Genomic DNA, 27,797 nt, shown 5'->3' with positions numbered 1-27,797 from the left:
GAGTAATCAGGAAACAATCCTCAAATTGGGATCTAAATGAATTTACCAAAAAGGGCTTGGACGCCAAAGATTTTTGCATAAGCAACATGTTACTCCTACCCCAGCAATTTTTTCTGAGACTTGAGATATGTTTTGATACTTGGACGCAAAATTATGATCCATCTAAATTGCTTAGTTGGCAATGGTCAATACCTTCCAGTGGATCCCTTTTAAAAAGATTATGCGTCTCTAGTCGCTTGTCTCCTAAATCTTCTAGTATGACTTTTACTAAATATGACCATTGTACACCGTCACGATTTCTTTATTAATTATTGTTCTTATCTTCTTGTTTTCAACAAGTCTTTTTTCTAAATGTATATGGAATTAATGAACTTTCCATTCGTCAATAAAAAATGTATTTTTCACTTATTTGAATAGTGTGGTCAATCACTCCAAGGAGTTGTTTCAATTAGTAAAAACCAATGTATCATAGTATGACGGCAACAATTTGAATCTACCTGGAGCCATAGAATAGTTATCTATACAAATGGCTAGGAGTTCTCAAGAAGAAAAAATAGTGTGCTAGCTTGAAAAAACAATTCCATATATGGGAATATTACTGGATTCATTAAGGGTAATGAAGAATGTAACCCTAATAAATTGTAGGATAACATCTCCACGTAAGAAAATGATGAGGAATAAGGCTTATGGAGGTAGATATATACAAGGGAAGACGCTAGGGTGTCCTAATTGGAAGCTTAATTAGTTAATCATATTAGAAGGATGAGGAGGAGAGAATTTTTAGGACATTCTCACTTCCATTGTTGTCTCCTAGTTTTTGGCAAACAAGTTCAGGGAATGTATCCATCTGTGTATTGAAGAGTCAGTTTTATCTCAAAGAAAAGAAAAGAGAGAAAAAAGAGTGAGTTAAAAATGGGGGGCTGGATAATCAGTAGCTTCATTTTTCTTGCTTTTCTCTGTAGTTCTAATTGTGAAACATCATCACTTGCTGTATTCTCCAACAGAGGAGAAGAAAGATATGTATCTGCAGTTGGCGATCCTGGAATGAGAAGAGATGATCTAAGGGTGGCAATAGAGGCGTGGAATCAGTGTAATGAGGTTGGATTTGAAGCTCCCCTCATGGGTAGCCCCAGAGCTGCTGATTGCTTCGACATTGATAATTCTAATTTTCCAGGTGATTGTTCTTTCTTGTACAACTTCCTTCAGGTCCTAGACACAAAGGTTTTGCCAAATTATCACTTCATAGAGAACTCTTTATGAAAAATAGAAATCCCACATCTACTGATGCTTCTCTCATTGGTCTCATGCTGGCAAAGGACCCATGTCTTCTGACAAAGAACTCTTCACCTATTGTTATAGCTGTTTGGGCTCTCTATATCTAAAGTTGGTCATTTCCCACTAGTTTTATAGTTCTTCAAACCTGAGTCGGGATTATCTCCTATTAGGGAAGAGGTATGTACTCCCCTAATGCTTCTACGTGACACCTGGCCGGAGATCTCACCTTTGATTAATTTTATTGATATTCAAAGTGAACCTCACTCCTATTGTAGACTTTTGTGGTAGAGAAACATCAATAAAGCACAACCTCTCCGGCTCTCTTTGACGGGAAGGTGATTCGGACTCCTAAAACCCATCAAATGGGTCTTCCAACGCTGTAAATCTGGAAGACCAGTTTGTAAGGCCATTAACTTGAACATATTCATGATGATGTAAGACGATTATAATCTAGATTCTAGAATGTAGATTTGATATTGGTGCATGGTTAATGTTTTGGAATTCTTGGTATAATACACTAAATTTTCAAACCCATTAGATAAATGGTCTGGTTCTTATGATGCTATCCGTTAGGATTTCAAAACTGATCAAGAACCAGACCGGTTGCCCAAAACTGGATCAATCTAAGAATTGGAATCACCAACCCTGCTCAAGACTTGCTGTTTCATCTTCACTTCCAAAGAAGAAAAGTCATTTAATTTTCATGGCCAGTGTAAAGCAAGTTCACTCTTTTCTTCTTGATCTTATTTTAGATATCAGGTTAATGCACAAGGTGGATGAGACAGACAACAGGTTAGGTGTAAGTAACTCTACTATTGATGGAGTAGCGCACAATGTAGACGAATTTGCAGCCGCAAAAGAGCTCTACCTGGGTAACAAATGCCAAGTACGGGATGAACCAAGGCCATGGCAATTTTGGATGATTATGCTCAAGAGTGGCAACACGGATACACTTGCAGCAGCGTGCCCGGAGAATGGGAAGAAATCAAAACCTTTCCCACCTGAACCAAGGTTCCCATGCTTTGGCAAAGGTTGCATGAACATGCCATTAATATACCATGAATACACAAGCTTACATCAAAATAACATGGGGATTACCACCCTAAGGGGTAGATTCTATGGGACTTGGGATCTGGATGCAGATGTTAAGAATGGACCAATTTCAAACACTTCATACTACTCTGTGACTTGGATGAAGAAGCCTGGTACGGGCAGCTGGAACTTCCATCATGTGTTGGGGACAAATCATAAGTATCCATGGCTTATGCTCTACTTAAGATCCGACGCAACCACAGGATTTTCTGGTGGATATCATTACCAAACAAGGGGAATGTCAAAGATTGTAAGTTCTTATATCTATACTACTTGTTCTGCTAAATCAATGATCTCTACAGTTGTTACTGAACTAAAAATTGGTATATAAACTGTTTGCAGATCCCAAAATCTCCTAATTTCAAAGTGAAGTTCAGTCTAGACATAAAGAAAGGTGGAGGTCCAAATAGCCAATTCTACCTCATGGACATTGGAAGTTGCTGGAAGAATGATGGCACTCCTTGTGATGGCAATGTAACAAGTGATGTCACAAGATACAGTGAGATGATCATCAATCCCAGCACCGAGGCATGGTGTCGGCCGGATAATCTTAAGATCTGCCCACCTTACCATACACTTTCTAATGGCACCAGAATCCATCGAACAGACAAAGAGAACTTCCCTTATGAAGCTTACCATGTGTATTGCTCTCCAGGAAATGCAGAGCATCTAGAGGAGCCGTTTAACTATTGTGATCCATATAGCAATCCTCAGCCACAAGAGATACTGCAAATACTACCACATCCAGTCTGGGGAGAGTATGGTTACCCAACAAAGAAAGGTGAGGGATGGGTTGGTGATGCCAGGACTTGGGAGCTTGATGTAGGAAGGTTGTCTCAGTCACTGTATTTCTACCAGGTCTGTTCCAGATTCCTTCTATTTCTCTTACAGTGTTCTGATCTGTTAAGAGTATGTTCAACTCTAAAGATGAGATTTAAAGTAGATGTTGCTACAGTTTTAAGTACTTAAAAAGTCAATTTTTATTGGGTTTTGTCATGCAGGATCCAGGCACTAAGCCAATAGAGAGAAGCTGGCCATCCATAGATTTGGGTACAGAGATATATATAAGCAACACAGATGAAGTTGCAGAATGGACTGTTAGTGACTTTGACATTGTTGTTCCAGATGGGACTTCGTATTAATTTAATCAAGAATTAACAAAGGCTAATACACCATTAAGGTGTATGTACCTCTACACAATAATCTTTAGAGAGTTTTTTTTTTTTTTTTTTGCATGGCATCCAATATTTCAAGACTATATAAATGATACATACAGATTCAACTCAATTTGACAGCTTCCCTTAAAATGACCATTTTGCCCCTGGTGTGATTCTCGTTTTCCATGTCATAAAAGTTGGCCAAGATGCTTTTATGACAATATAAATTGGTCAAGTTGAGTTACTTTAAAATACTTTTTCTAACTTTTGTAAAATGACCGTTTTACCCCTAGCAAAGCTCTTTTACAATTTTGGGCCTTGACTGATGATTTCATATTTCCCTACAGAATAAATGGCTATGATAGCAGGATTAAGAAAGCTCAACCAACACAAACCACAAACTTCACAGTATCATGTGGAGGAATCACATCATCATCATCAAGAGGAACCTGGTTCACATCCTCTACAATTTTCCTTTTTAAAATATCTAGTAATTCCTTCTAAGATTGTGACATGTAACATCTAATAATCGTGTCACAATTGAATGCCCAATCACAAAAGAAATTTGCATCGAATTTCGAGCTTGTGGTCCTCCTTTGAGTGTGGGTTTAATTGGATGAATCTGTCAAGTCAATGTCATCATATGTACTAGCAAGGATGGTGCATTGCCTATTTCTTGTTCTCGCTCAGGAGCCAAAATGAACACACCTGCTACCTACTGTACTAGACCTTCGACTAGGCATTCTAACCTTGTCAAATTGGAACCAACCACTGCATTGCTCTCAAACAGTTGAACGACCGCCTACAACTTCCGTGCACAATTAAAATTCCTAAAATCTTTCTCTATTTTTCTCTATGCTATCTCCTCGATCACTATATTGAAAATATCCTTAAAATCTCTCATGATTCTATTTTCTCTCTCATGAAATCTTAAAAATCCCTAAGGGCCTGTTTGGTTACATGAATCCAGAGATTTCAAATCTTTGGATTCATGAATCTGAGAATTATACCCGTTTGGTTGTAAAAATCTCTAAATTCATGAAATCTAGAGATTCAATCAAATAGTTTTTTAGGATGAATTCACATATTTCATTCCACAACCAAACATTTAATTTTATAAATTATGACTCCATAGATTTGAAATCTCTAGATATTTAAAATTTTCAGACTCATGTAATCAAACAGGCCTTAAGGACCTATTTGGAGATTTCAAATATCTAGAGATTTTAAATCTATGGAATCATAATATTAACTGTTTGGTTAAACTAAATATATAGATTCATCTAAAAAACTGTTTAGTCGACGTGATTTTATGAATGCACAAAATCTACAGATTCACATTTTTAGTGTAAAAAGATGAATATCTAGATTTCATAAATCCAATGAAATTCACAACCAAACAAGTATAAATCTTGCATTTATGAATCCAAAGATTTGAAATCTCTGGATTCATGTAACCAAACAAGCTCTAAAATTCTCTCATGACTTTCAAATTCTCTCCTCTCTCCTCAAGGTGAGTTATCTATATTTTGGTCTCTATTTTCAACCTCAAAATATAAATAAATTGCAACCTATCTCTATAGCAAACATAGATTTTCGAACCTCGTTAAAAGCTAAAATTGTATTCCTCTCTCTTTTACAAAATACACATTGAGACATGAGAACTCCATAGAGAGACGAAAATTGAGAATTGCATGCAAGGATAGATTTTATTTATTTATTATTATATTTTAGTACAAATGTGTTTTTGATATATAGAAGATGAGAATATTACATATGCTATCAACATATAAGTCCAACGAATCTATGATCTCTTCACTAAAAGGTGTCGGATAATTAGATGCTACATATCGCACTCTTTAGAGAAATTACAGGAATTGCAAGGAGGGGAATTATATATAGAGAATGTAAATCCCATAAATCTGATGTTCATAAAATATATATATAGTTGGTGGGCTTCAACCTATGAACAAGGAGCAAGCTTAGCTGTTTCCCCAAGACTTACCTTTCCCATGTCTGCACTTTCAGAAGCCTCAGTGCACTAGGCATGTCTTTTTCAAAAGAAAATTTCAACTTATTTATTTATGTCTTTCCATATCTCCTAAAATCCCTCTAGATAATCTCCACTTAAAAAAGATATTTCTTATCTTTACTCTCTTTGAGTCTCTTCAATCTTCTTTTTCTTCTTATGTTATTCTCTCCTTTTTTTAAGTTTAATACCTTTTCTGCATGCAATAGTAGAACTGTTCATCATTTTTTTCCCCGACAAAGGTAGCTTTTCTATATAGATATGCATAGAATTAAAAGATAAGAATTTGTAGTATTTCTTTCCATTGAGATCATCTCTTATTCTGTCAAATAAAATAGTTGAAGCATACTTTGGAAGTTTGAGTTCAAATCAATTTTCTGTGTAGAGCCCAGCTGAAAAATCTGTACAGTAACTTGATTTTCCAACATGATGAATAAACAGCACTCTAGAAATTTTCATGCTCGCTCCTGAATGCAAGAGACTCTATGTAGAACTCAGTTGCCCAAAACTAGCCAGATCTGTTCATCATATTATATAATCGATCAAAACCATCAAGATCTGTTCATCATATTCTTAGACTTCAAAATCTACGTTCACTGTATCTTCCTCAATGCCAAGTGTAACAGATTTGATTCGTACCACAAATCTAAAAACCTTTCGTATCCCACTAGCCCAAAAACTAGAATCTTGAAAACTATTCCTTGGGTCAAGATTCTATTATTTTTTTCTTCCCCCGATCAAAGGGCATCTTTGGTGAGCCTTATTAATTTCTATACCTGAAAAACTTTTCCATTTCGATACAAAATCAGCCTTCGCTTTCTCTCTGACCTATTACAAGGGAGATGAATGAAGAAGGAGACGAATGAAGAAGATATGTTCTTCACCTTTCTGGGTTTGATCATATAGTATCCAATACTAAAATTCTAGGTTGGAATAGAAGAAATTAATCTAAAAAGGTTGGTCAGTTGCCACTTTCTGTGATGTAAACACAAGTATTTTTATGAAGATAAAACAATTATTGGAGAACTTTTCCCAAATATGATTAAGTATTTTCTTTGGCTCTTGAGAGCTTAAAAAACTTTGGCTCTTGAGAGCTTAAAAAATAGAATGTAGATATAAATATCTAATCACTTGAAATACTATTTTATTCTTTCTTTTTGTAATCTCCCTTCATCCCCTAAATCAAATGCACATTCACTTCAGAAATATTCTTTACTCTTTATCATCCCTTATTCCTAGCCTCCATAAATGCTAAAATCTAAACCCATGACATCAGCGTATTTGATTATACATCGAATGAATCAAGAGGGAAATCTTTTGCTTTGGTTCTTCAGCTTTTATCATGGAAATTGAGCCAATTAGAGTAGAGACGCCCTAATTTGTATTTTAAATCTTAGGATCAATCAGGTGGAGATATTTTCTTATTGCTTACTTGCCGTCAAGGCCTTAAATGGCCAGGTGCAATCTTTGGATTAGCCTAACAACGCCATTATCCTAGATATTTTAAAGTTTTCAGTTGCTTTTTCTTTTATTAGATTCAGTTACATTAGCAGGTCCTTCAATGCTCAAGCAGATTTCTTTGCCAAGGGCTCAAGGGATTTTAAACTTAGTAGGTTTTAGAGGTTGTCCCCTCCTTCTTGCATTGTAATGCCTTATTTGCTTGCCTTGAATCTTCGACTTCAAAATCTAATATAATTTTAGCTTTCTATATATGAATCAGGCTTCCCCACAAAAAATGCTGATCTATTTTAGTTTATCTAAACAAAGTACATCCCTTTCCTTTTACACGATCTAGAAAATTATAGTTGCAATATCTTTTTCTATCAATGTGTAGAGAATCAGATTCTTTTGAATTAGTCATTGTTTGAGTAAACTAGATGGTTACCTAATACATGTCCATCATAATAAATATATATTTATATATACATACAGAAAGTGTAGATACAAGAATAGAGTAACTCTACGACTAATTACAATAACATTCTCTATTCCTTAATAGTCATACATGCATTTAAATATTTTTCTAGTCCATTCATTTAACATTTGGCCACATCCAGCCAGCCACATCCCATAGTTGACATCAGATTGATTTCAATAACTCAAAAGAAAATTCTTATTTCTTATAGAGAATATATAAGGATTTCAAGTAAAAAACTTTTTTGCTTTTCAAAATCTTTGTTTGTTATTCTCAATTTCATTTCTTAAGATTTAGTTGGATCTCAGGTTCAAATCAAATCAAATTAGATAGAGGATGATCCATATCTATTTTGGGTTTTAAAATTTTGATTTTAGTCTTATGATCAGTGAATTTTGTGGAATATTTATTAACCATTCTGTTGAACTTTCTCTGTGTTTTCTTCCCCATCACTGCAGCACCACCTCAAGTGATACCCTCCCTCTTTGTCTCAGACAAAAGAAGAATAAACAAAAGAACTCTCATAGTTTGTCATCTCTGCTCTTAACTTTTTCTTATCAATAATTTATTTCTTTATCCTTATTCCTGATGTTTTATATTTGGAGTTTCATTGTACATTGCTTTCAGGGTAGGATTAGATTAATCTGAGAATTGCATTTTATTTAACTTAATATTTAGGTTATGAATTATTAAGGCTTTACAATATTTATAAAATTTTAAAAATATTACACAAGTTTATCTTTCACTCTAGAAATATGTTTTTATATAGGTTTCCTACTTATTTTTATTCTATTTTAAAAACTGAGATATGGAATGCAATATTATTTTTATTTACATATCCGGATTTGTTCTAGAAAGTTTGATGGGATTCAAGGTGGACCAGTGGAAGAGGACTAAGTATTTGACACTTGTCTTTGAAGGTTTTAAAATTCAACAGTTTCTTGGCTTATAGGTTACTTCCAGTGGATCTCTTTCAATTCCTTTCATTATGTCGTGTCATGGTTCGAATTAGCTTTCAATTGGAGTTGATTTTTATATAAACTTAAAAAATTATGTTCAGGTAAGTTCTATATTATAAATAATAAGTCCTCAATTTTTTCTAATTCCAAATTCTTACATTATACAAAACTATGAGCTACATATTCCTCTATAATAATTCTGCTGGTACTTGTTAATCAAAAAAAAAAACTCAGTTGGTTTTTTTTTTTTTGGTTTAACTTAATATCTAACCATTATTAAGATTTTTAAATTACTTGTATCTAGTATATAATTTGCTACATATTTTCTATGTAGATATTATTAAGAATTTTATATAGGAGAGCAAGATTTTGGATTGTGTTACATTGGATCGAGACGAAAACATGTGTGTGTCATATTTATACATTATATATTTTAAATTTATTTAATTTCTTACTGGCCCAAATAGTGGAGGATCGAGGAAAATTGATGAGCTAGAGCGACGGCGGACATCGAAAGAACCCTAACGAGAAACCCTTCTAGGTATGAAATTGGTATCAGTGAGGAATAGAGGACCCTAGCTAATCACTTTGTAAAATTAATGGAAAGATTTTCATACTACAGGTGATTGATGCACATGCATTGCTGACAAGCATCAAAGTACATGCAATTTGTGGAATTAATAAGCTGTTATATTCTCATGCATGTAGATGATGAAGGTGGTGTTGTTGGAAGAAAATTAATAAAGGAGTGTTGACAATAAATATGCTGCTCCACCACTTTTTGAAGCCTTTTATGTCTGCTTGAAAGTAACTTGTTAACAATTGTAAGTCCACATATATAGGATCTTCATGCACTTCTCTTTACTTTGTTTCAAAGTTAACAACTCATACTACGTAGGCTGGAGATGAATGGATTCGTAGGATATAATGAAGAACCCATCTTTTAATCCTGCACAATCTTTTACACCAAATTGCTTAGAACAGTAGTGTCTGAGAAAAGCATATATCCATTCCATAATGATCTCATTCCATGGAAATCTCCAGTGAATTGAATTTGTTCAGTCAATGAAAGAGAATATAATAATCTCATGTGATCTTCTATCCTTTGTTATCCATTGCAGTCCCCACCAGCCCAGCTAACCAGCCTTTTTAAAGGCCTACTGTTTCAGTTATTATTCTTTGGCCTTGGTTTGCGTTCGGATCAGTGTTCTTGCGGTCAGAATCCCAAGACAGTTCTTCCTCCATCTGTTGAGGTCTCTATTTGCTTTTCTGAAGATCTCGAAAAGTGAAATTCTGCATATATAAATGCTAATGGTAGTGGCTCATATTGTCAGGTTGTAGTGATCTTTGATAAGCAGAAAGAGAAAGGTACAGCAAGAGATCAATAGATTGATGAAGGATATGAAGGAAGCTTCAGAGCAAACGAAGCCGCCACCATATGAAGGGAATGGAGCAAAAGGATCAAAAACGGGAGTGGATCAACAATTCAAGGTCCCATTCTACAGGCTCTTCTCTTTTGCTGATAGGCTTGACATGGCACTGATGACTGCTGGCTCAGTTGCTGCAATTGCAAGTGGGCTGGCAACGCCCTTCATGACTCTAATATTTGGTCAACTCATTGATGCCTACGGTTCATCTAATAGATTACACATTATGGAAGCTGTCTCAAAGGTAGGCTTATTCATTCCTGCTTGGTCAATTAGTTTAGACATACATACATTCTTCCATGAATAACTTTCAAAGGACGTCTAATGCTAGCCGATTCAATCTTTCCTTGAATCTGGAAAAGACTGAATAGGTTTTGTTTTGAGCTTTCATGTAAATTTGGGCTAACTGGGATACTTTCAGGTGGTCATCAAGTTCGTGTACCTCGCTATCGGAATAGGCATCGCCGGATATCTCCGTAAGTATTCATGATTATCTCTTCCTTTTCTGATCAAACCCAGTCAAAATAAGAGGAGATTTTTCTTTACAATAATCCGTACTGAAATTTATGGGTAAATCACGTTTCATAGCTTTAATAATTGGTCCACAATCAACATTATGCAGAAAATGTCACTAAGTTTAGATGTGTCAGATAGATAATGCGTTTGGTTCTGTAGAAAATTAGTGCTGACAAATTGGACATGACCAGTCATTTCTGTATAAAGCTAAACTGGTTAGCAATCAGAGAGTGAATGCTTTACTTCTTTTAGCTGTAAATAGTGAATTAATCATACTCCACTTGTGATACTAGAGGTGTCATGCTGGATGGTGACTGGAGAAAGACAGGCCAACCGAATTCGATCTATCTACCTGAAAACTATTCTCCGACAAGACATCACGTTCTTTGATACCGAAACAACCACCGGAGAAGTCATTGGCCGAATGTCCGGCGACACTATTCGAATCCAAGAGGCTATGGGAGAAAAGGTAACTATTATCTTGATCTCTTTTCCCTTTTCAGTTTTCATCTCAATTTTTAATTCCTAACTGAATGTAGTTCTTTGTTCCAGGTTGGGAAGTCTATACAACTGATGTCCACTTTTCTGGGTGCTTTCGCAATAGCATTTGCAAGAGGTTGGCATCTAGCAGTGGTGATGCTGGCTTTCATTCCCTTGTTTGCAGTCGTCGGCAGTATCATGGCAATGCTGGTTTCAAAAATGTCAAGCCGTGTACAAACTGCATACGCTGAGGCTGGAAATGTTGTAGATCAAACAATTGGAGCCATTAGACTGGTAAGGATTCTGAAGACAACTTCACTAAAGTTCTCTGCTGTTGCTACTTTTAACTAACCATAATTCTGGTTTCTGTTCAAGGTTGCATCTTTCACCGGAGAGAGTCAGGCTATCAACAAATATAACGAAGCACTGAAAAGAGCCTATGCATCTATTGTTCAACAGGGATTGATCTCTGGTTTGGGAATTGGTTCAGTGCATGGATTAAACTTCTGCTGTTATGGGCTGGCCATATGGTATGGTTCGAAGATGATCATCGAGAGAGGATACAACGGCGGGCAAGTAATGAATGTCATTATTGCACTAATGAATGCAGGAACGTAAGTCCCAAATCTGAGTCTTTTTAAGTAATTTTTGTGCATGCATGCATCCATTCCTCTGAAATTCCTCCTCTTTCCTGTTAGGGCCCTGGGCCAGGCATCTCCCTGCTTTGATGCCTTCGCAGCAGGTCAAGCTGCAGCATATAAGATGTTTCAGGCAATTGATCGAACCCCACTTATCGATATAAATGACACTAGAGGGGTCACATTGGATGACATTGAGGGTGAAGTGGAACTAAAAGATGTATACTTTAAATACCCATCGAGACCCGAAGTTCAAGTGCTTGCTGGTTTCTCATTGCATGTTCGAAGTGGATCCACTACAGCTCTAGTTGGAAAAAGTGGAAGTGGGAAATCAACTGTCATCAGCTTGGTCGAGAGATTTTATGACCCAGAAGCAGGTGATATTCTCATAGATGGTGTCAACCTAAGGAAGTTGCAGCTCAAATGGATTAGGGAGAAAATAGGACTCGTTGCTCAAGAACCCATCTTGTTCACAACAACTATAAAAGAGAACATAGCATATGGGAAGGAGAATCCAACTGATGAGGAGATAAGGATAGCAATTGAGCTTGCTAATGCTGCAAAGTTCATTGATAGGTTACCCGAGGTAGACTGCATTCATTTAGATCACTTTACTTTTTACTCTATTGTAGGTTTCGACAATCCTTCCATAATGATAGCAGATGCATATGATAGGATTGAATCCGGTGTGATCACAGGGGCTTGACACAATGGTAGGTGAGCGAGGAACACAACTGTCCGGTGGACAGAAGCAGAGGATAGCAATTGCAAGAGCTATCTTGAAGAACCCAAAGATCCTGCTTCTAGATGAAGCAACCAGTGCATTGGATGCTCAATCCGAACAGGTGGTTCAAGAGGCACTCGTAAGAATCACGTCCAGCCGAACGACCATCGCTGTGGCACATCGGCTGACAACCGTCAGAAATGCAGATATTATAGCCGTAATTCACAAGGGAAAAGTCGTGGAGCAAGGTAATAACAAAACTTCCATTTTCAATGTTACAATCTACACAAATGTTTGTCCTATTTTGAAAATTTTCAACCCTTGATCATCAGGTACACACAGTGAATTAATTAAGGATTCAAATGGGGCATACTCTCAGCTTGTTTATATGCAAGAGGGTGCCCATCAAGCTGAAGGAGGATTATCTTTGGACTCGTGTAATATAGACCAGAACTCTATTGTTGAGGGGGCCATGAACAGATCTGCAAGATCCATAAACAGAGGTTCTTCAAATGGCAGCAGCAGGCACACCACCTCACCTTCAATTAGTATTCCACATCCTGTGACCTTAGCTGATGCTGAAATGCAAAGGGATGATCATGGTAAAGTAGGTGAGGATGAAAGGATACACAAAAAGGTCTCCATCAAACGACTAGCTTATCTGAACAAGCCAGAGCTCCCAGTTATGCTGCTGGCATCCATTGCAGCAGCTATGCATGGTTTGGCCTTTCCTATCTTTGGACTCCTGATGTCAACTGCCATTAAAATCTTCTATGAGCCACAGAATGAACTTCGAAAAGATGCAAGGTTTTGGGCCCTAATGTTTATGAGTCTGGGTTGCATTACATTGGTTGCAATACCAGCACAACACTACCTGTTTGGAGTTGTGGGTGGTAAACTGATCTTACGCATCCGATCCATGTCCTTTGAGAGGGTGGCTCACCAGGAAATCAGTTGGTTTGATGTTCCTGCACATTCAAGGTTAGCTTTGTTCATGGTAACCTAAACACTAAGCACAGAATTGCCACTGTTAGTTACAATCCAAACCCCATAGGTACTGCATCCCCATCTCCCCCAAAGCTACAGTATATACTTTCTAATAGCAAAATTTTGGCCTATTACAGTGGTGCAATAGGGGCAAGATTATCAATAGATGCTTCAAATGTGCGGGGTCTTGTTGGTGACACATTAGCCTTAATAGTCCAGAATATAGCATCACTGGTAGCAGGGCTTGGCATAGCATTTTCAGCAAATTGGCTACTTGCGATTATTATTCTAGTTTTGTTTCCTATGCTGGGTCTGCAAGGGTATGCTCAGACAAAGGTTCTACAGGGTTTCAGCGGAGATGCCAAGGTTTGTTCCTTCTTGTAACCCTAACTTGCAACTAATCAATGTGAAGAACTGGATTAACCCAACATTACAAATATATAACAGACCATGCCTCTAACAGATCCAAATTACCAAAACCCAGCCCCCACACCCCCCCCCAAAAAAAAAGAAAAAAAATGTACTATTTGAGACCTTAGATTTATAGACTATTGATGGCCTATAACGTTTTTATTTAGGTCAGGTAAAGTAATCACTCCCCACCCAAAAAATGAAGCAGAAGAGAATCTAGGGAGGATCATAATGTACATAGCCCTTACCACTGCTTTCATAGAAAGGCAGTTTACAGACTTGAACCGGGGACCACTTTATCACAAAGGAGTAACATTACCCAGCCTAAGGCATTGACATTCAACTTAAATTTCCTCCTGACCACATCTATCTGTTATATTCAACCTCAAGCTCTGGTGTCTCTCTTCTTGCACCCTCTCTAACAAGTGCCAAGTGTAGAAAACCCCAATCTGGACCTCTAATTTCACTAAGAGAAAAGGAACATTTTTTGCAGCTCATGTATGAAGAAGCAAGTCAAGTGGCAAGTGATGCTGTAGGTGGCATCCGAACTGTCGCATCATTCTGTGCAGAAAAGAAGGTCATTGAACTCTATAGGAAGAAGTGTGAGGCCCCAATGAAGCAAGGAGTTCGGATAGGAGTTGTAAGTGGTGCAGGGTTTGGCTTCTCCTTCTTTGCTCTCTACAGCACAAATGCCCTCTGTTTCTATGTCGGAGCTCTTCTCATAGAACATGGCAAAGCAACATTTCAAGAAGTTTTCAAGGTAGTGAATAAATTGGCTATTTCTTCTATCATCATCCTAAGATGCATTTTATTTTAGACTCTGAAACAACTATTTGTCTACAGGTTTTCTTTGCTTTCACCGTTGCAGCATATGGAATTTCACAGACCAGTGCAATGGCCCCAGATACTAACAAAGCTAGGGATTCAACTGCATCTATTTTTGATATTCTTGACAGCAAACCCAAGATTGATTCAAGTGCTGATGAAGGTACAACTCTACCTAGCATCAGAGGTGACATTGAATTCAAGCATGTCAGCTTCAAATATCCTACACGACCAGATGTGCCAATCTTCAGGGACTTCTGTTTAAGCATCCCGTCTGGAAAGGTATCCAACAACTGACTCACTACTTTTAAATACTCCTTACAACACAACCCTTCTAAACCTAGAATCTGCAGATTTTGTTACCTTCTTCCCACCACCCCACTAGGGTTCACTACTGAAAAATATGACCTGATATCGATTGACAAAAAAAGAAATAAAGTAAAGATATGAACAAGATCCACATAACCCATGGGGCTAGAATCCCACCAGGGTTCACTACTGAATCTCACAGCAGTCAAACACTCTTAATCCGCAAGAGTCAACACACATGAATCCCACCTATGCAAACACACTTTGAAATTCACAGATCTAGCCTGAAATCCACAAGCCAATTGAGTTGAGGCCCGATAGCTTCTTCTATGTTTTTTTGCTGTATCCCTTCCATATAGTGACAAGTTTCAGCAAGACAGAATAAGACGGAAAAGGAAAGGCTAAGGTCAAACCTGACACGAAAAAGAAATGAATAAAACAGAATGACTATGAACCTGACAAAAAGAATAGAAAACCAAATCAAATAAGGACCAGATTTATAGTAGCCTAATGCATTTCAGTTATTCTAGGAAACAACAATTCAAATACAAGATTTAAAAAAAATAAAAAAACTGAAAAGAAATTGACATGGATAGTAAATGGGAACAGTAACCCGGGCTGTCAACACCACGCACATTTTTACAGTGCTTCAGCAGGGTTTGACCTTTATTTGTTATACTTAAACTCATGTCGTACAGCAAAGTGGCAAGCGTACCATGCTGCTGTGACAGCTGCCTTGTTGTAAAAACAGGCTCTTTTTTTTTTTCCCTCCCCTTCTTCTTTTGATGCTCAGATGGCTTAAATTTTGCACCAACCGATAACATAATTCTTTACCACCTACAGACTGTTGCTCTTGTGGGAGAAAGTGGATGTGGAAAATCAACAGTGATTTCACTACTGGAGAGGTTTTATGATCCTGATGCTGGCGAACTGCAGCTGGATGGGGTGGAAATTCAGCGGTTCAGGCTAAGCTGGCTGAGGCAACAAATGGGTTTGGTGAGCCAAGAGCCTATATTATTCAATGGGACAATTCGAGACAACATTGCGTATGGAAAACAGGGAAATGCATCCGAAGATGAGATCATCGCTGCTGCAAAGGTGGCCAATGCACACAACTTCATATCAGGCTTGTCACAAGGTTATGATACCTCCACTGGGGAGAGGGGAATACAGTTGTCTGGAGGGCAAAAGCAACGGATAGCCATTGCAAGGGCAATACTGAAGGACCCAAGGATCCTTCTACTTGATGAGGCAACAAGTGCTCTGGATACAGAATCAGAGCGTATTGTTCAAGAGGCATTAGACAAGATTACAGTGAGCAGGACAACAGTGGTTGTTGCTCATCGCCTCTCAACAATCAAAGGCGCTGATATCATTGCCGTGGTAAAGAATGGTGTGGTTGCTGAGAAGGGAACACATGAGATGCTAATGAAGAAAACTGATGGAGCCTATGCATCTCTTATAGCACTCCACATGAGATCCAAATGAGGAAACATAAATACCAAAGTAACGTTTACAAGCCAGTGTATTGCATACTTACAAAACCATAAGTCAGTCAATCAGGAATTAATGAGAAAGCCTGCATGATGTTTATTAGAAGGAAGAGGAGTGATAAGAAGAAACTAGAAATAGGCTTTTTGCTCTTCTTGAAGTAGCCATATTGACCTAGGTCCAATAAATACAATATTCCAATGTACAAAAGAATTTTCCATTCATAGAGTGAACACAAAACCTTTTCTGTTTAAGGTAAAACCATGCATATAAATACAACTATTACAAGCACCATATTTTAACAAATACCATAATGGCCAATGGCATATCCATTTAGCAATATCTTGTGCATTTGATTGCCCAAATAGATCAAGGGAAAAAAAATAACACCGCACAACATGACAATTAAAGAACTTCAGCATCCACCTTATTAGTGGGAAGCCCTAGGCGTTTCTCAACATATGCTGATGGAAACCATCCCGCTTTACCTTTGCACTCCCCTTCTGACCATCCTGATGGAGTCACCTAAATCAATATTGAAACAATGAAGGATTACAGAAAAGCAAAACAGATCCTAAACCATTGTTTATAAATGAATAATTTCCCTGACCAACCAAACAGAGGCAGCAGCTAAAAGACAAGAAAAGATGGGGAAAGAAACCTTCCGGACCACAACATAGTCACCAACAGCCAAGCTCAGCTCCTTTTCTGATTCAGCATAAAATTCATGCATTGCCTGTGACAAACAATAAAAAAAAATTTTGACAAGTTCATGCTTGAACAACTAGAATGAGAAGTTTGAAAATTTTAGATGCGGGGAACATACTTCAGCCAAGAAATACATCGTTTTCTCTGGGCGTCCAGTCAATGGAACTGAAGGAGGAGCAGATTCTTTTCTTTGTTTCTCTGAGACCATCTAACAAAAGGATTTCATGCTATGATATGAACTTAAATTTTTTTAATACATCGATTTAACTCTGTAAGGAAACAAGAACAGGAAGAAAATCACCTCAGCTTCAACTTCACTGAATATCGCAGCTACTCTCTGATGATATGTTTTTTCTCCCTCAACCTTAAATGATTTTAAAAATAAATAAAAAAACGTTAGAACTTCAAATACCTAGATTATGGAAGACATAAAATGGAAAACCAGAAAAACTCCAATAGATGCATACCATTGCCACAAGTCTCTGGAAAGTTAGTCTCTGCTGTTGAGCTTCAACAGCAGCCAATGCAGCAGCTGCTTCTTTACCCAGAACTGCCATGTTTGCTTTCAGCTCATGCATTTTAGACTCTGCAGCATGCAGCTTTGCAGAATTTTCAGCGGTGGGAGCTTCCCTTCCTCTTGCTCGCCTTCTAGAGACTTCTGCTGCCTGTTTGCTTTTCGTTGTCAATTAAGATTACAAGGGGGAAACAAAAACTGGACAAAATGATCATCCAACCAGACATCAATTATAATAGCACAGTAATCCCATCCATCTCAGTACCTGTGTCTCTGCCTCCTGCCTCATTTTACTGTAACGCTGAGCAAGGTGACGAGCATCTTCCAATGGAGTACCAGTGATCATTGCACTCAAGGGTTCAAAAATCTAAAAATGCAAAAAATATGAGGCCTGAATTTCTACTGCAGGGGAAAATACCCGATAACCAACAAACAAGAAAACAGCAGAAGCACCTGGGAAGAGAGCTGATTATTTAAGTCTTCTTGCTCCTTCTGCACATGATTAAGACCATCGCCATATAGAGCAGCAGCCTTGGCTAGAACGTCATCATTATTTATATGCTCTCTTCCATATCTGCTACAATCCTCTGCTAGTTTGGTCCCTATCTAAGGAAAAAATGAAAGGCTAAAAGCATGTGGCTTTTTTTATATAACTGGAAAGAACTATTTTGTCACAGACAATTGCAATTAAGTATCAGAATGGAAAAAGATTACAGCACAACTATTTCCATCTTTATCTAATTTTCACTTGACGAGCATTAGAGATTCTAGTATTCTACAATTTACATTGAAAGGTATGAAGCCTACAGGTTACATGCAGAAAACTAGAATCAGTTCCTCACCTATTTCAATTTTCTTGCTTCCTATTACATTCAATGCTTCAACTGCTCGTACAATATCCTTTTGAAAATCCTGAAACCAAGAAATGTAAAGTGTAGCATATATTGAAACAATAATCCAATTTGCAATACTCAAAGCCAGTTACCAGATAGAAAGCTGAAGACAATTTTGTGAGTATCCAAAATTCAAAATTTTGGCAAAGTTAAGAACTCAAATAAGTAATCTTGGAGTAAAAATCTCCACATGAAATTGATTAGCACCCACAATTTTGGTCAAATACCCCTACATTCAAGGAAAGCACTTCTTTTCTTTTGGTTTCTTATATGAAACCCTTGGTTTTAAACCCAATTATGTGGGCCGAGGGGTTAGGGGGTGTCGAGAACGTGAACTATGTGCACCCCCATAGAACAGGTTAGAATTACAAAAGAAAAAATAAATAAATAAACACACACAGAGATTCCATTAATCTATGGCCATTAGTTTTCAAAAGAAAATTTCAACATGGCCATATTACCCTTCAAATGCGCAATATGACCATCTTACCCTTAGCTGATGTGAGGTTTAATTGAAAGCTGAAAAGGTCAAAGAACAATTAAAATGGAGTAATGAAATACCACAATGGCGAGACTCTCCCTACCATGATAAACTACAAAATTACATTGTACCACCATGGTTGAATAAAATACCCTCATGATACCAAGTTAAATATTAAATGCAATTCTCCAATGGAGAAAATATTCACACAGATACCTACCAATATCAAATTTGGTACAGATATTTTTCAAGTTTCAATAATTATTATGGCACATAAATACGGACCATCAAATTCAGAAATTGAACCAGGATACATTATCATAACCAGATATTCATACCCTGCCTGCACGAGTAGATCTGTACAATTTCTCTAGTTGTTGATGCCTCTGTAACTCAACCTCATCTATAACCATTGCATCAGAACTTTCATAACCAGTCCCACTGAATTGCTTTATTACAGCCTGCAACTGAAGGAGGAAAAAATTTGGAAAAAGCAACATGCGGTTCAAATAAAAAAAGGAGGGAAGAGGATGAGCTCAGATAGATAATATGAAATAAATTATCCCTCAAAAGAAAATAAGGATTGCAAAACTAATCTTTCCACCAAAATAAGTACTATTTATTGCTTTTCATTTTCATTTTCTCTTTTTTTTTTCTTTCTTTTTTTGTGGGTGGTATCTACTATAATCTCTCATTTACCTTTCCTAGAACCTTCTTTTGTCCATAAAATAAACCTAAAGTGCAGTAGAAGTCTAGTAAATCCAAACGTGATGCACCGAGGGTGTTTTTGCAATATCTTACCACTATCATTGTATATAGCTTGTATAGTACTCCTTCCTCTTGTGAGTAAATATAAAAGGTTCTACTTTATCATAATTTATTTTCAACGAATAACAATTTATAGGGCCTTTGGCCAAGAAGTGGACATGTTCGTGTAATATCTCCAATAGTAACCCACCAAATGCAGACCTCCTACAATCACACCTTGAATCACATCATACATTTGGATAAGGCCTTGTGTACTTATATACATGTACATTTCTCTAATCATCCTGATCCTAGCTAGTACATCTACTAAGGAGTTAGAATTTGTTAGCCTCCTTGTTAATAAGTTTTCTTTCCCCTTCTTTTCAATGACTTTTTTTTTTTAAGGATAAAGGTACGAGCTCTCAGATGCTGCACTGACCAAGGAATTTGCTCCCTTCTCCTTAAAATGTCAATATTAAACTTGGAATCCAATCTAATAGCAATTCTCTACGGATTGAATGCATTGGTTTCTTCCCCAAAGAGATTAGAAAAATTCGAGTTCGCACTAAATCGATTCTATATAGTTATGTTCTGTTTGTGGGTAATCCAGATTAACAGCTTGTTTAGAAATCAAACGCAAACTAAATGTAAGCACCCCCGCCCCCCATCCCACCCACCGATATTGTTTATCTCAATAGTTGAAAGATCGTATAACAATACAGATATCGCAAACGATTCTGCTTTCTTATAATATTCTACCCATAAACAATTAGGGTTTTGTTCAGTTGGGTTAATTCCTGGGGTTTGGAGAAAGAATTCTATGAGATGCAAAGAACGAAATAAAGATAAAAATTAAGGTCAGGGATCGCAAACTCACCTGCTGCTGTTTGGCAACTTGCTCCTTGAGCTTGCTAGCTTGTTTCTTCAGTGCATACATCGTTAGCAGTCACCTACCTCAGAGATCTCACCACCACTGTATGTAGCTTTCGCCCTTGACCTCCTAGAGCTTCCGATCTGCGATACGAGTTCTGATAAATGAATGGATCGTCGAAGTCGAACCTCTATTTTTTTTAACTGATTGATTTAATCCCAAACGAATTGCCTGGATGGAGGGGGACTATTAAATTATATTTTGGCCCTTACAGTTTATGATAATTTGAAAGTCCTCCCTGAGTCGTTGATGGAACCATTTCTGATACCCAAACACAGTCCTTGTCAAACCGTCGGTCCATTCTGATTTTGGCCGGTCTAATTTGGTTTTGCGTAAGGGTGTGAATTAGCTTCGTTTCATTTATTGATTTGGTTCGGCCTTAAATCCTCCTAGGCAGCCTTAGCCCTGTCCATTTTTACTGAGAGATTGTTTCAATAACTTATCTTTAGACCACAACTATTTCTTAGATGTTTTCAATACATTTTTACTACTTGGTAGGATGATCGAAAAATCATCGAATTTTTTTTTTTGGTAAGTTAAAAGCATCAGAATTATCATATCATACTATTATATAAAAGAAAAGCATGAAAACAATTATAGACGATCTTGTATATACCCAAAATACCCTCACTATACCCCTACTAAAGCACAGTTACTTTGGAAGAGCCATGTCCAAACATCCCAGCAAATACCCCTTGAAATGGGCACACCCCAAATTGCCTTCAACCCACCGTTACCCGTACTTCGCTTATGCACACATCATTCAACACTGCCAAACCTAAGCTAGCAAACACACACCTACAATTGAGTCATACATACCCGAGCCCAATGACCATCCAAGTCCTCCAAAAAAATAGGACATGTCATTTTTAGTCTCTGGAGTTTTGGTATTGAGCTATTTTGTTTAATCACTACATTGCTCGACATTGGTAGGTTCCTGAGCCTTATTTAGAATGATTTTGAATCTTCTATTTTGTGATCCAAAGCCTGCCGAAACAATTCAATTGTACTGGGAGCAAATCAATGGTAGAGCAGCTCCAGTTGTATATTTTTAATTCTCTAACTTGACCTTTGTCCATAATTTTGTGAAGATCTATACTAATAGGGATACGGTAGAACAGTAATTACGGAGCATCCTCCTCCCAGGATTAGCTATAGTTACCATTGTACCACACCTTGTATGCACTATGAATAGTGTATTATAGTTATAATTAATATATAAGTAAGTTTAACATTACAATCAACAGATTGTTCAGTTAACAATGATCAACGTTACTTAGTGAAGAGACCATGGGTTTAATTATCTATAATGATACATTGACTATAGTGATATATTGAAATGACATATAAAAGTTACCTGAATGTAATCAAAGCACACAAATAAACATGACTCTAATCATCAATCATCTACCGGTCAAGATAAATGATGCAAGTTCAGAAAGTATTATACTTAGTAATTAATTATTTTAATAATTATAATTAATATATTAAATAAATTATTTATTTATTTCTAAATGTATGAAGATGTGACAGAGCATAATTTCAATCCTCAATGCATCATGTATAAAGGATCCAAATTCTGTAGAGTAATTAATTTTGACAACGACAACTGTTAATACATTAAATAAATATAGTGGATTTGAATCTTCCGCGTCTCACTCCCTCCCAAGTCTGTGGTGGTGATGATCCCAAGACAGATGATATTCGTTGGTAGCATTTAATTTGAGAGCATGAGAAGGAAAAGGTTATGGGGTTTAGAAAACGAAAAACCTATTTTTATCCACCTTGAATCAACAGCAAAGCTTCACAGAAGATTGAGTAGTTGAAGCAATGGCCCTAAACTCACAAAATTTTGTTTGAATGAACAACCTTGCTGCTTCATGCCTTCATCACTTATCATTTTTGCCCAGATAGAGAAAACAGTTCCTGAATCACCTGATTATTTTCTTTCTATATTAAAATTGGGTAGTAACAGCTGGGCAAAATTTTGTCTCTTTCGTTTCATTTTCTAAATTCCCGCCCTCAAAAATTCAATGTTCATATGTTCACATTTGCACTTCGCTTTTTGAGTTTCAAACAGACCCTTCACTTCAAACTCTCCAAAAATCCAGAGGACTCCCTTGTTTTCTAATCTATCTTCTACTGTTTTAGACTATACAAGAGGTTAAAGCATCATCGTCTAATTTCAGAGCAAACGCAGATAGGAATTTGAGAGATAGCTTGCTTGCAGGGCCCGTTTACAGAGTGTCAAGGAGAGGATTCTCTATCGTCATTCTCACACAGAGACACACACACACAAGAGCCCACAGTAATCAATCATGCCATCAAGCAACCCAAAGAAGCGAAAAGGTAAGAAGAAAAAGAAGGGAAAGTCCGCCAACAACCATTCAACACCTAACTCTCAACAGGGTAAGGGCATACCACTAGTTGCATCTTTATCTAAATCGAATCCATCTTCCCTTTTCGTTTTTCTCTACTTTAGTCTTTAGCTTTGTGGGTTTCTTTCTCTTGCTAACATTTGAGCTCCTTCGGTTGATTATTGCTCTGTTTTTCAATCCAAATAGCGTTAAGGATTGGTGATCAGAAAAGACATGATGGAATAGACAGTGATGGAGGTCAAATCAGCCAACCCAGATCAGAACCAGATTATTCCCAATTAAGGGAGGTACAACAACCGAGGATTGTCGATAGCCAGGGTAAGAGTCATCTTGCTCCTGCATCAGTTTTCTTTCTCACGTTTAACGGCATGGAAGTTTTTATCGAAAACGGCAACGGCAATGGTGGAGCGAAAAGTAAGCTGAAGGAGGTGGTTGAGGTCGTTCAAGACGTTGAGAGTGTGGACGTTGAGGACTTTCAGGTTCCAAGCGAGTTGAAGCCTGATAAGAATTCCCAAATTGAGTCTGTTGAACAAGATGCCGGTAGTAGTGGCAATTATAATGAGGAATCTGGATCGGGGGATAAGGATTCCGGGGCAAGAGAGTCAGAAAATATGCAAGAAGGGGAGAACAGTGGTGGTTCAGTCATGGAAAACGTGATTGTTGATAATTCGACAAAGGAATTGGTGGAAGAGAAAAGTGTTGATTCAGTTACAGACACCGTGTTCGATGTCGATTCAACAGCGAGGTTGGAGGAGGCAGAACACGAAAAGAACAGTGATGGTTCATTTAAGGAAGCTTCACCTGCTATTGACTCGGCTGAGACAGTAGAATCGGTGATTGAGGAGAAGAATCAGGCTTCTGCACCCACTGTGGGTGTGGATGCTGGGGTTTCTAATGAGATCGGTTCGGAATCGAAGGATAAGGAAGAGATATCACTGCCAGTGTTAACCGAAAGTACTGAGGCATCGGATTTAGTTGATTCGACTGCAACAAAAGATGAGGAAAGGATGGTGCAATATTCTGATGCTCCAAATATTGAAAGTAGAGATTTTGGCAGCGCTGAACTACCCAAAGAGCCCGAAATTCCAGAAAGCTCAGAAAACCAGGTCAGCAACTTTAAACAATGAAAAGAGGGCGATTTTATCCTTTTATTTGGTTTTGGATTTAGTTTTTACCCTTAATATCTTCATTTGTATTTGTATTTGTGTTTTATCAAAAGTTGAAAACTGACTGTTTTATGTTCTTATTTCTAAATTTTCTGCAGCCGCTGTTGCAAGCAATTCCTCCACCTGTAGAGAGGACTTCTTGGAAAAGTTGCTGTGGCATATTTGATGTTCTGAGAGGCCCAGACAGATAAGACCAGGTGAATAAAAACCGTGGAAGGGAGAATATGTTCCTTCTTAAAATTAAGATCTCCCTAATAAATTTCAATGAATTCTGTATGTCATGTCATGGAAATTCTTACTTGGGATTGTAAGGGCTATGTGCAGATACTTTATTTGCTGTTGCAGATGCATTCCGCATGGTATCACAGTTTCATTTTTCTTGCTTTTACATCTGATTTGCTTGAAAAGCAGTTACAATTTATATGCAAAATGGGCTTCTCCTTTTAACATCTATCAATTTTCACAGATAAATTTAGAGTAACAATAGGGGAAAGATAGTAAGACGCTTCCTACCTAAAAACTACTAGAACTCAGTTAAGTTGTTTGTTGTATGTGATAGCTAAAACTAGAATTTTAAGCAATATATCAGATGGTTTTATACCCTTCTTGCATATACTGAAGTACTGGTAAAATTGTCTGACTGCTCTGTGCAGAGAACTATTTTGGCTGGGCATATTCTCTTAAAGGAGTGACCACTAAATTCTTTTCAAGATGCAGAATATCACAATCTTTCCACTTTTTGTAACACGATAATGTGAATTCATATTATCTTACTTAAAAATAAATAGAAGTAACTCATTGTTTAACCTTATTTTTTTGTTATGAATACCCTGATGCACTTTGTAAGAATCATCCATTTTTAATTCTTATTCAGACATATTGTAGGTGCATGTATGTTGTATATTCAACTACCTTCAGAACTTCCTTTTCCCCAAATAAATCTTACATATGAAGCACTTTTTAGTTTTTACCATATTTAATTTTATCGTTAGCCTTGTTTGCCTCCTATTGAAGCTGGATTGGAACTGCCTCAAACCATATCTAGAACTCTGTAAACTGGAAGGTCACTTCTTATACAGGGGAGTCAATGATATTGGTGACTTTTTAGCCCAAGGCAATTGCAAAAACTGCCTTTAAACATAGATCTCCCTTCCAATGACAAGAAGACTTATTTTGGGATGCATATAGTAGCACAAGAAATAGGTTATGATTGAGGGTTTAACGTTTTCCTGCTGTTGGCTTTGCTGAAGATGAGACCTTATTTTTTTGTATTTGTAGCAGGTAGGGAATGCCCTTCCTTCTTCCATTGTTATTCTTTTCCTTAAACTTTTAATAAATCTGACCTTTGTAGGAAAAAAAAGAAAAAACTACTTTAAAAGCTTGTTACCTTGTGAAATAGTTTTTTTAACATTGGAGGTGTACCTTTTTTCATTTCAAGATGAATAAACCTCCTATATCAACTGTCCGAATTTATAATTTCACGACTCGTACATTGTCCATTCACCAATCTTGATATTTCACCTCATTTGCGCCAGAATTCTCTCAACCTTCTCTCTTTTTTAATGATTGCCCAGCCTCATACTTAATAAACAATAATTCATCTTCAAAAGAAGGAACAGTACACTTCTATTCGCCAACAAATAGTATAATCATTTGACTGCAACCTCACTTTTATGGAAATTTTTGGAGTCTTGGAGGGCATGTAGAGCACAGGGCCTTATTCAATGGACTGATATTAGAACACTTATGTGAAAGTTGGTGCTGCTCCATTGCAGATGTTTGTGTAGGCAGTGTAATTTTGTCTGGCTTCTGTAAAGATTATTTTTGGGAGGCCATTCAAGCTTTAAAATATTTCTGTAAATTCTGTTACCCATCCCAAAAAAAAAAGTAACATACTGTTTAACCTCTAATTCTGACATCCTAAAATGCATCAGCTTTTCTTGAAGTTGGCTTGTCAGCTTCTGGTTTAGAAGTACTGACTAAAGAGATTGAATACATTCAGAGTCTAGAAGTAGCTGAGCTGTCTGGGTGTTTTGTTACTATCAATGTCTCAAAGAGCTCACTGGGACTACTTCAAAGGAAGGTTGCCTTGATATGTCAAAAGATTGTGTTTGTGAGCACTATTAGTAGCTTATTTACTATGTAAATTATGGAAGTACTTTTGTAATGGTCCCATGATTCTTGCTTCAGAATTGCGGTATCATTGGATCTTCTATAAAAAATTTCAGGAAGATATAACAGATTCTTGCTTCTAGTGCCTTCCCCTTCTTCAAATTTTGATTTTAGAAAATCATAAGATTATTGAGGCAAATTCAAGTTCTTGTAGGCATGGAGAAGCTTGCTGTTTTCCTGCAAATGGCCAACTACACTAGAGGGCCTTGATTTTAATCCTTGAATTCTAAGATAAATGTTCAACTGCTTTGCAATTAATCCCACTCAATGCCTTCTCCCTGGCACTTATTTTAGATAGTATTTTTTTGGCAAAAGGTGTGGATCTTCCGGCAACCTACATCTTCAATGATTATAACTGCAGATGAGGCTGAGTTTGTGTATTCTTGGGCCTGTGATACTGACTTTTTTTCGGGATCTGAATTGTCAGCTGCAGATATGCTTGGATATAATGAATGTTTTGAGGGGAATTCAGATTGAAAATCATGTTCTTCTTCAGTAGACATAGCCCATGATCAGCATGTGCTTGATTTACTAATATTATGGCCCATAAAGTGAATGATTATGCTGATTGAAAGGCAAGGATGCATGTAGCATACCCCATTTAGTTGGGAAATGATTTGTTGTTGTTGTTGTTGTTGTAGTAGAGCCCATCAAGTGAAGGTTTATATTAAGTCCAGAAAAGTTATCTTTATGTTTGGAAGTAGAAAATTAGTCATAGATCCATTTACAGAAGTTCATGTCAACTTTTGAGTTTTCAAATTGTTATTAAGTACTCATTATCTACAAGTGGCTTAAATTTTTCTCTGCTACTCAAAAATTTTCCTCTCTTGTGGGAGATTTTAGCATTAGAATTGGTGGGAATGTTGTCCTTCAAACCTCATTCTTCATGTGAAAATTATGAGAAAGATACCATAGACTTGGTTTTTTTCGTCTTACTTTTCATACGACTTCCAGTTGTTCCAAAGATCTAGTCTTGATTTAACTTATGTTTGACTCCCATTGGTTTTCTTTGATGGCAGCAGAGAGGGATGGCAGGGAATTCATATGAATGAGGAAATGTCAATGTATTGATGAAGTTGATGAAGCAAGTCTGGGAAGATTTCAGTGTATGAAGCTTTGATGTGGTTTGAAATAAAGTTGTTCCTTGTGATAGGTTTGCCTTCAAATTATCTTTGGAGTAATAATAGACAAGTGAGCTAATTGATTGAATAGCGTAAGTGAGATAGTTTCATGGTTAATTGGCTGCTTGAACTTGCTACCTTGGCAGAGTTCCTTTGCTTCATGATGGCTTTTGTTTTATTGGACCAATATTCATTTTATTTTTTTAAGGCAGATAGTGTTCATCAGTGTGCTTCAGTAAGGTATTTGCTCCTTTCCAATCAGACTGGTGATGAAATTCATTACTGTAATTGGTATTGCTCAATTTCGAGTTGCTAATTGTGTTCAATGCATGCATGTTGTTACCTTGGTTCATCCATTTACTGTGTACTGTCACTTATAACTGTAAGCAGGCTGATGCTGCAATTTTTTCGGTTTACTAGAAAAGGTATTTTCATATAGGTGTTCAAAGGA

General features: G+C 37.0%; 4 protein-coding genes across 6 annotated transcripts; 3 read left to right on the top strand and 1 right to left on the bottom strand.

Moving 5' to 3' along the window:
* Positions 1-912: 912 nt before the first annotated feature.
* LOC149026109 (uncharacterized) lies at positions 913-3,509 on the top strand. The gene is made up of 4 exons (XM_089143620.1): positions 913-1,174; positions 2,028-2,617; positions 2,710-3,225; positions 3,369-3,509. The coding sequence occupies exons 1-4, from the start codon at positions 913-915 to the stop codon at positions 3,507-3,509; spliced, it is 1,509 nt and encodes a 502-aa protein (XP_088999746.1).
* Positions 3,510-9,621: 6,112 nt separating this feature from the next.
* LOC149026108 (ABC transporter B family member 9-like) lies at positions 9,622-16,244 on the top strand. 2 transcript variants are annotated; one of them, XM_089146351.1, is made up of 13 exons: positions 9,622-9,680; positions 9,762-10,098; positions 10,276-10,330; positions 10,664-10,839; positions 10,923-11,144; positions 11,226-11,464; positions 11,549-12,074; positions 12,187-12,460; positions 12,545-13,193; positions 13,337-13,565; positions 14,104-14,370; positions 14,454-14,717; positions 15,588-16,244. In XM_089146351.1, exons 2-13 carry the CDS (start codon positions 9,820-9,822, stop codon positions 16,230-16,232), a joined length of 3,825 nt encoding a protein of 1,274 aa, XP_089002477.1. In that variant the 5' UTR covers positions 9,622-9,680; positions 9,762-9,819; the 3' UTR covers positions 16,233-16,244. The 2 variants fall into 2 exon arrangements, with proteins under 2 accessions (XP_089002477.1, XP_089002478.1); XM_089146352.1 differs by having other exon boundaries at positions 9,631-10,098.
* Positions 16,245-16,483: 239 nt separating this feature from the next.
* On the bottom strand, positions 16,484-20,674 carry LOC149026107 (SH3 domain-containing protein). Its single transcript, XM_089146353.1, has 10 exons — positions 20,456-20,674; positions 19,170-19,298; positions 18,300-18,369; positions 17,911-18,059; positions 17,723-17,824; positions 17,411-17,608; positions 17,245-17,307; positions 17,062-17,151; positions 16,897-16,971; positions 16,484-16,760 (listed from the first exon to the last, which is right to left on the bottom strand). Exons 1-10 carry the CDS (start codon positions 20,513-20,515, stop codon positions 16,641-16,643), a joined length of 1,056 nt encoding a protein of 351 aa, XP_089002479.1. The 5' UTR covers positions 20,516-20,674; the 3' UTR covers positions 16,484-16,640.
* A 1,602-nt stretch (positions 20,675-22,276) lies between these two features.
* LOC149026106 (uncharacterized) lies at positions 22,277-27,672 on the top strand. 2 transcript variants are annotated; one of them, XM_089146350.1, is made up of 4 exons: positions 22,277-22,918; positions 23,074-23,993; positions 24,152-24,250; positions 27,248-27,672. In XM_089146350.1, exons 1-3 carry the CDS (start codon positions 22,828-22,830, stop codon positions 24,242-24,244), a joined length of 1,104 nt encoding a protein of 367 aa, XP_089002476.1. In that variant the 5' UTR covers positions 22,277-22,827; the 3' UTR covers positions 24,245-24,250; positions 27,248-27,672. The 2 variants fall into 2 exon arrangements, with proteins under 2 accessions (XP_089002476.1, XP_089002475.1); XM_089146349.1 differs by having other exon boundaries at positions 27,245-27,672.
* The last annotated feature ends 125 nt before the right edge of the window (positions 27,673-27,797 follow it).

Source organism: Hakea prostrata, chromosome 2 (assembly GCF_041222555.1).
Source record: "Hakea prostrata isolate BN-2017 chromosome 2, UWA_Hpros_2, whole genome shotgun sequence".
Taxonomy (NCBI): Eukaryota; Viridiplantae; Streptophyta; class Magnoliopsida; order Proteales; family Proteaceae; genus Hakea; species Hakea prostrata.
The sequence above is the reverse complement of the archived record's forward strand: the minus strand, read 5'-3'. Positions and strand labels throughout refer to the sequence as shown.